The sequence below is a fragment of the Pyrus communis genome, chromosome 13 (genome assembly GCF_041283825.1).
Source record: "Pyrus communis isolate YQ-2024b chromosome 13, ASM4128382v1, whole genome shotgun sequence".
Lineage (NCBI taxonomy): Eukaryota > Viridiplantae > Streptophyta > Magnoliopsida > Rosales > Rosaceae > Pyrus > Pyrus communis.
The window spans coordinates 18609700-18619191 of NC_142577.1; the positions used below are offsets into that span (position 1 = coordinate 18609700).

Below are 9492 nucleotides of genomic sequence, written 5' to 3' on the forward strand. Positions count from 1 at the left end.
AGTGGAGGTTGTGGGTGAAGTAAGTGGAGGTTGTAGGTGAAGTAAGTGGATGTTGTGGGCGAAGTAAGTGTGTGAGGTTGTAGGTGAAGTAAGTGGATGTTGTAGGTAAAGTAAGTGGATGTTGTGGGTGAAGTAAGTGTGTGAGGTTGGTGAAGTAAATGGATGTTGTAATTTTAATACATTGGTTAACATTTATTTTACTGAAATTTCGATGTCTACAACATCATTTTTCTGATTTTAAAGAGAGAGTTGTGAGCTCTGGGTTTTTGGGTTGGCTCAGATCGGTGAGCATATCATGCACACGTCGTGTACATAGAGTGAGCAAATCCGGAAAAATTCATCCAACAAAACACTAGCATTTAATGATTGAGCTTTGTTCCCACTCTCAATGCGAGTCCAGTGGTGGTGGTCTTGAGCCTCGATTGTCTGCCGTGTTGCCAGAAAATGGTTGAAAAACTCGCAGCCTGCTTAAGTTTTGATCCCAATGATCGAGGATGAGATTCGTGACAAGGCTACGTGTTTTGGACTCGTGAGGATGAGATGGAATTGGTGGTAGCTTTGATATAGACGGTGTTGGTCGGGACGACTGTGCACCGTGTGTGCACATTGAAAATGGGAGAGAGTGCGTGAGGGAGAAAGTGAGAGAAGAGAGAGAAGTAGGGAGAGTGAGAGAGAAAGAGAAAGAGAAATTAGAAAATGGGAAGAATTACCCATTTATGTACGAGGGCAATTAAGTCATTTCAAGGTGTAGGAAAAATCTTATTTCTATCCGATTGTTGTGCATGTCATATGCATATTCGAAATATCCTATTTCTGTCCTAAGATTAAGGAATGTCCTATTTCTGGGTATTTCCCTTACAAATATCTCATCCAAATGTATATTTATGATGTCATGATACTGAGTATAACTAGTGATCATGTGTGAGCCGGGCGACAAAGAACCTCAATTTCTGACTTAGTTTTCATATCTCGGAAAATTAGGGCATGTTTGGTATCGTGTTAAAAAAAATCATAGTTTTTTTTCAACTTTCCTTAGAAACATCTTTTAAGGACATTTTTCTTTAAGATCCAAGAACTTGTTTGGTCTAAGATTTAAAAGTGTTTTTAAATTTTAATATTTAAAAAGCAAAGAAAAACACCCTATAGCAACTCCATGTCAATTCAGGAAATACTAAATTCAATTGGATAGATATAGAGATCCAAAGAGAGGGTCGAAGGAGAAAGAGATGAGAGAGAGGAGAGAGAAATGTGAGAAAGATTCTGAGGGGAGGAGAGATAAAGAAATGAGAGAAGGGACCGGATCAAGATAAAAGAGACAAAGTAGTGGGTTTGGAGTTTGGAGTTTAAAAACTCTAAAAACTCACTTTTGTGTTTTCTAGAAGTATGCTACTTTTAAAATTAGTTTTGAGTTTAGTTTTTTTTTTAAACAATACTATCAAATAAGTATTCAAAAGTAAAAAAATTTAAAAACTGTTTTTTAGTCTAAAAAAATTTGAATTCAAGTAGAGTACCAAACATGCCCTTTACATTTCTTGATGTAGTGCACAGCGATAAATATGATCCCTATATTAAACACGTTTGGTGGTTTCTCATCTTTTAATTAAAGCATGCTTTTATTAGGTGCTTTAGTAATTATAATATTAGTATTAAGTATCTATCTTACCAATGTTAATTTCTCTACTTAAAGGATTCATACGTACATTACGAGAGACTGGATTAATTAAAAATTGTACCTACTTCGCAATATCGAACTGAATGTTTTTTTCCCTAAAATCAAGCATTTGGATTGATCATGAGTTTGAATTTACGATTAGTGACATGGAACAAACTCCGTTGCCCTTAATTGAGTAATTCTCAAATTATCTATGCCCCGCCTCTTCGAGACCTTTAACCTTTCCTAGCTACATCATTTCTTAAAGACAAAACTAACATACAATTTGCATGAAATTGGATGGAATCAAAAGATAAGATAAGAACTTAACCTCTTTGACATTCCAATATTCCAAAATACTTTACGAAATCGGGGATTAATTTGAGATTTGTGGATAAAAACTATGAAACATAGAACTAAATAAAGAGATCTTGAATTTATACAATCTCGATCGATGAGAAAGTGTATACATACATCGTGTGTGTGGAGAAACTTTTAGTTGTGACGGGAACACAAATGGTACACCACGTATTTTAATAGGAGTGATGTGAAATTTTATTTTTTAAGTTATTAACTTTTTAGCACACATCAGCTCACCATTTGTATAGTAACATGAAATGGTACGTGTACCACCCCATGTATCGGTCACATTGAAAAATCTCTCGTGTGTGGTGTTTGTCTATGAGTTGTAGCCTTTCTTTCTTCTTATTTATATTAGTTGGCGGCTTCTGTTTCGTATTATTGGTGTCTTGCTAATATACACACCCCTATATAAGAATGTTGTTATTTTGGACTATGTTTGTTAAATACAAACTAGTCTTAGAGGCATAGCTAGGTCGGGTATACCGCGTACCTTTACTGGAGGGGTGGTTAACGTGGAGTAATTTTTTAGTATATTCGGAACACCGATCTCTATACAATGTTAAAAAAAAAATTTCTACTTTTACTACACTAGTAGTACTTATTTAATAGAGATAAGATCCATATGTATTGGTGGACTTTACCTTTACTAAAGTTGGTACAAATGTGATATACAAAATGTGGTAAGTGTAGTATTACTCCATATCATTACTATTATTTCCAAATTTCATAATTGGAATCTTTCAATATCTTTCTTCATTTAAACACCATTCCTAAAAAAATCATCCATATTGGAGATGTTTCGTCATCCAAATGTATGAAAAGCGACCATATAAGTATTCATATAACCTATTTATGACAAAGCGTCCATTTTTTAGGGGAAGTGTTATTGGCACTCCAAAATTCTCATTCTACACTCCTCACAAGTGTATTTTTCTTTTAAAATATAAAAAGTTTGGAATGTAAAATGAGAAATTTGGAGTGCTAATAAAAATTCTCTTTTTTAGATGACTACTCAGTCTCCAATATGAATGATTTAATGTTGAAATTATCTTTAAAAAAAGATTAAAAAAATGAAACAGTTCCATTTATAAAATTTACAGAGAAAAGATATATTATTCGCAATGATAAGATATGTGCATTCCCATGATAAATAGTATCCGTGTGGAAATATGTTTACAAGTCTGGACGCAATGGTCTTCCCAAGTCTGGACGCGGTGTCCCGGTCCCAAATATGTTTACAAGACTCGTCGATTTGTCACCTTTAACACCAGTCACCTTGCATGTAATGTGCATGGCCAAGTGTACGCAGTCCGATGATAAGAATTATCTGTGTGGACATTACTATCCCCTTAAAGCCAACCTCTGCAACCAATTCGTCCATATTTTCCAGATTCGTCCACGTAAGAAATGATTTTCCCAAGTTTGGACGCGGTGTCCCGGTCCCAAATATGTTTACAAGGCACGTCGATTTTGTCACCTTTAACACTAGTCACCTTGCATGTAATGTGCACAGCCAAGTGTACGCATGCATGTTTAGCCCCAACTTCTATAAATACCTCAAAACCCTCTGCTATTCTTCCCACAGAAAAAAAAAAAAATCCCTTTTGATATTGTTCAATACATAGTAACCGAGAAAGCAGCCATGATGTTCATCACCAAACCTAAGCTTCCCTTGTTTTTGTTCCTCTTCACTCTTGTCCTCGCCACCTCTTTGTCTTGCACTCTTGCTTCTCGTAGCCAGGGGAAGCAACAGCAATATAGGCAGCAGTGCCAGCAGCGTTGCCAGGGCCAGGGACAGCAGTGCCAGGAGCAGTGCGAAGAGCAGCTGAGGCAGCTGGATCAGTGCCAAGAACAGTGCCGGATGCAGGGGCAACCGCAACACCAATGCCAACAGATGTGTAGGCAGCAGCTTGAACAAGAGCAGGGATTTAATAGTAATCAAGGGAAGCAGCAGCAATATAGGCAGCAGTGCCAGCAGCGTTGCCAGGGCCAGGGACGGCAGTGCCAGGAGCAGTGCGAAGAGCAGCTGAGGCAGCTAGATCAGTGCCAAGAACAGTGCCGGATGCAGGGGCAGCCGCAACACCAATGCCAACAGATGTGTAGGCAGCAGCTTGAACAAGGGCAGGGATTTAATAGTAATCAGGGGAAGCAGCAGCAATATAGGCAGCAGTGCCAGCAGCGTTGCCAGGGCCAGGGACGGCAATGCCAGGAGCAGTGCGAAGAGCAGCTGAGGCAGCTAGATCAGTGCCAAGAACAGTGCCGGATGCAGGGGCAACCGCAACACCAATGCCGACAGATGTGTAGGCAGCAGCTTGAACAAGGGCAGGGATTTAATAGTAATCAGGGGAAGCAGCAGCAATATAGGCAGCAGTGCCAGCAGCGTTGCCAGGGCCAGGGACGGCAGTGCCAGGAGCAGTGCGAAGAGCAGCTGAGGCAGCTAGATCAGTGCCAAGAACAGTGCCGGATGCAGGGGCAACCTCAGCACCAATGCCGACAGATGTGTAGGCAGCAGCTTGAACAAGGGCAGGGATTTAATAGTAATCAGGGGAAGCAGCAGCAATATAGGCAGCAGTGCCAGCAGCGTTGCCAGGGCCAGGGACGGCAGTGCCAGGAGCAGTGCGAAGAGCAGCTGAGGCAACTAGATCAGTGCCAAGAACAGTGCCGGATGCAGGGGCAACCACAACACCAATGCCAACGTATGTGTAGGCAGCAGCTTGAACAAGGGCAGGGCATAAAAATGGTGGTCAACTATCCAGTCATCTAAAATTGCATGTATAGAAGCATGCAGTAGTTAGGCTTTGCTAGAGTTTAAAAAGTACTACTACTACTACTACTAGTAGCTCATGTAGAGTGAGCGTTAACTTTGTATGTGAAATAAAGAGCTCTAGCTTTCCGCCGTATAAATAAATAAAAATGAGTAGTTTTATAATTCCGTTTGTGTTTATTCATGCATAACTGCTCTTTTGAGCTTGGATACTGTCAGTTCCAATATCAGTCTATAAGCCCTAAAAGACGAAACACGTACTACTACCATGCATCCTACATTTTCCAATATTTAGTGTTACTGGTTTTAGCTATCAAATATAACGTACCATAATAATTTGGTATCTTATCAAATTCATCATCTGCAAACCATCTAAAATTTAGAGAAAGAAATCCTCATGTCGAACCTGAAACTTGGAGATAAAAGTATTCCATTCAGGGTCGCTTCCCCCATGTTAGTTAATGTTAAGTTAAATACTCAGCATTATGATACGGTATATACCATAGCTATCCATATGAACAATCTTTACCCGTCCTAGTGTCGGCCAAATACGTTAATGTTAGTGTCATACTATCATATACATAATGCATGCATCCGTTAAACATTAACTTTAGGGCTAATTATATTTCATAATCTTCAAATTCATGGTGATTTTTCAAATGGACAATGAAGTTTCAATTTTAAAATGCATGCGTCCGTTAAACATTAATTTTAGGGCCAATTTCTATCTTTAGTCGGATTGATTGTTTAATTTCTCATTAAATTGATGACAATGGAGTGTATGACCATTACATAGGCTAGCGTGTAAGCTACAACTCATCACATTGCCAAAAAAATGAACAATTCAATGAAATATATGTTTAAAAAGATAAAATGCATAAATTGATACCATTTTTGAGACATGCAATGTGGGAAACTTAAAAATTCGTGATCCATATAAAAATTATATCAAACTTGAAAAGAGTAAATTGTAGTTAGCTCTTAATTTTAAGAAGTCATTCACCACGTAACCGTACGTATAGTTCCGTCCTTGTTCTCCTATACCATGCATGTGATGAGATCAAGTGAGACAAAATTAATGTCTCCAATCTCAATTTATCCAATTCAGAAAACACGTCAATGTGATTTTGTCATGTATGACACTGGTCACCTTGCATGTAATGTCCATAGACAAATGTACATGCATGCATGCTCAAAGCTTGAGCCGGCTAGCAAGCTTCCATAAATACCTGATCAAGTGCTATCTGCAGCTATCTTTAATTTTACCATTTAACATGATGTTCATGATCAAGGCTAGGCTTCCTTTGTTGTTATGTTGTTTCTCTCCACTCTTTTCCTCTCTGCAGCGTCGTACATGATGTCCGAGCTGGCTCAATGTCATCAACGCTGTGAGAGGCAAGTCGACCCAATTAGGCAACAAGCTACGATGCCAAAATATGTGTTTGCGGCAACACGCGCAACACCTAGAGTGCCTGTAACATTGCCTACGGAGTAGTACTACTCATCCATCACCAAAGCTATGCCAACAGATTTGTGGCCACCAATTGCAACGCTGTACGCAGGTACTCGAGTAGTTCATATTTAAGTGCGCTGTTTCCGCGGACATGAAAGAGCCCTAGTTTTCTGTTTAGAAAATTATATAATGAGAATGAGTTCAATGTTTTGTGTTAATTTGGAAGACCTCATGATACTTATGACGAGTTATAATATTGTGATTAATTTGATTTTTGGCTTCTCATTACAAAATACATACAAAAAAGGAAAAAAAGAAAAAAAAAAGAGTATTACCAATAATTAAAGCGGTTATTACCAATTTGTGAGGCGCGTTGTTTAGACGAGGGTGCTACCAATTTTGTTATGGATGGCAACGGTTCAGTTTGGAGATAGAAATGTTATATCCATCCCCATAATCATGAAAATTAATTATATTCACAATCGCAAATTAACCATGGAAGATTATCCATAATCATACTCACCAGGTAACAAATTATCCATCGGTTAACGGTTATATCCACCTTTATCAATATAAAAAAATATATTCATTCAATTAACGCACTATAATTTAGTATATACTTATTTTGTCAATAAATATCCACGTCCAGTCATAAAAATAAATAAAAGAAATACACATTCTTTGGAGTTGTTCATGATAAGCCAAATATGATAAAAATTAAAGCATTGAATTTAAAATATTGATGATGTTGGCTGATCTTTGTTATCTCTCCTAAGCACCATTGAATTCTCATTGAGTTTGATTCAAAACCTTTGAACTTTTCCACATAATACAACTCATATAATGCAACTTTTGTATTCTCAAGGTAATAGGTTTGTGAATAATATACTATTATATTATAAATAAATTATATTATATATTATACATATTATTTGTGACGGATTCGAGGAGAGATACGGATTGAGGACCCCTATAACCATATCTAAAACCATAAACCGAATACTATTCACGGTTTTCCCCCATACCCAAAATATACCTGAATTTTTATACCAAAATCTGTTCCACTCGGGCAGTTATCCTTGCTTATCGAGCTTAATGGTTTAAATTGCCATCCCTACTCCTTTCATCTTTTTCATTGCTTTTTATAATCGTGCAGTGTTGATTGATAATTGATAGGATTTTTACCACCTGCAAAAGTAGGGATAAAAACACTTAAAAATACTTGAAAGAGTACAGGGTAGTTGTAGTATAAACAGCTCAAGCAAGGTCGTTTCCACAGAGATTGAATAATTAATTTTTATTTAAAACCAACTCTTAATTAATTATTTAAAACAAAGTTTGGAAAATATTGATTTTAGAATTTAAAATAATAAAAACTAATTTAAATTAAAAACAATTAAATAAATCACCTAGAAAACAATTTAAAGAAACACTAGGGTTCCGCCGTCACCTTAACAATCCTACGTAGTTCTTCCAATCACTTATGAATTACCCATGCATATTTTGAAGGTTAGGTTTTCCTAATATATATTCTACTTGGAACCTCCAACATAGAGCATATATCTAAAATGCAATCCATCCGGACGTTCGGATCAAATATGAACATGAAAGACTCATTAAGTTTTATGAAAACCCTTTGAAAAATCATGCAACCCTTAAGATGTGGTGTTCATCCAAAGTGAAATTACAATTATTAACCACGAGAAGTCAGTGCCAATTTCACGAAACCTTCCGACAAAAATTGCATCAAATTACTTTTCTAAATATCTTAATGGTCGCGAATCACTACGGCAATTAGATAGTTTAAAATGGTGATTAATAATTCAAAACATGTGTTGATGCACAAAATCGACGAGCACTTTGGTACAACAGAAAGTGTCAAGTTTGTGACCTTCGCTAGATTGCTCTGGTTATTAGTGTGGATAAGTATGTAAATGAATAGAGACAGGGAAGCAAACAACACAAGATGTACGTGGTTCACCCAGATTGGCTACGTCCACGGAGTAGAGGAGTTCTCATTAGTTGTGAAGGGTTTTCACAAATACATAGGTTCAAGCTCTCTTTTAGTGAGTTCTAGTGAATAGTTTAGTACAAATGACATTAGGGATTATTGTGGGAGAATGATCCCATTTTATAGAAGAGAGTTTCTAGCTTTGTTCTGACATTGACACGTGTCGTGTTATGATTGGCCTCTGATATCGACACGTGTCGCGCTGTGATTGGCTTCTGATACCGACATGTGTCGTGTTGTGATTGGCCTCTTGGTTGGAGGAAAAGTCTTGTGGGTCCTTGACGGTATGCTGTTGACCGGTGCTTAGTAGTTTCGGGATTGGTCAAGTATGGTACAAACAGTGCTCCCCTAAGTTCCTGAGTGAAGGAAGCTCCTTGGTTGGGGACTTGCAAGATCCAACCATTGAGTAATCACAAAACTTCCAAGTAACGAAGTGTGGTGTCGCCTTCACTTGCCTTCTCTGTCCTGTAATTAGATGTGGCATCTTCTCTTGGAAGTACTTTTCCTTCATCCAGGAGTGGTATCTTTAGTTGGTATTGACGCACAAGGTAATGTATCATTTTCATTTGAAGCTTACTTGTAGTTTCGGGTTTGGTCAAGTGCGATACAAACCATATAGTAGGAGTCCCCCAAGTCTCTAAGCGAAGAGATCTGCCTAAGGAGGTGACAAGCAAGGTAAACAATCAGGGTTCCAAGCAATCAGTCTCAGATCGGTAGGTTGATCTTGGGTTCTGGCTGATTGTACTCATTCTCCCTGTCTCTCATTCAGCAACAAGGATAAAGAGAAGAAACAGGGAGAAGAGATGATATGAGGTACTCTTGTTTTTGGAGAAGACGGACGAATCGGCACGTGCTTTGTTGTACTTGACTTTCCACAAGTGTATTCTTGAACTGGGCTGGAAGGTTTTCTGGTTTCCTCCAAAGGAGCGAGCCGACTCCAGAATTTGAGGGTCAAAACAAGTCCGTCAAACCTGGAGTATGTTCGATCCTAATGATATGAGATACTTTTTCTGTTTGACAAAGTAGTAGATGTGGTATGGTGAAGCTTTGTTCTTCGACAACGGTGTTGGCAAATGGCTGTTGAGGCTTCTTGATCTCTTCAGTTAGAGCAATGATGCCGAGCTTGGATTTTTTATTTTGTTGAAGTTTGCATGTTGAAACTTCGTGGGTGGACCCTGTAGGTTGAAGTAGTACTCCCTAAATTTCTTGAGTGAGGAAAACTTCTCGGTTGGGGACTTGAAAAATCCAAG

At 38.1% G+C, this 9492-nt stretch overlaps 1 protein-coding gene across 1 annotated transcript; it reads left to right on the forward strand.

The window, feature by feature from the left end:
* The first annotated feature begins 3598 nt into the window (after nt 1-3598).
* Nucleotides 3599-4943, forward strand: LOC137736141 (uncharacterized). Its single transcript, XM_068475467.2, has one exon. The coding sequence runs from the start codon at nt 3657-3659 to the stop codon at nt 4776-4778; it is 1122 nt and encodes a 373-aa protein (XP_068331568.2). The 5' UTR covers nt 3599-3656; the 3' UTR covers nt 4779-4943.
* The last annotated feature ends 4549 nt before the right edge of the window (nt 4944-9492 follow it).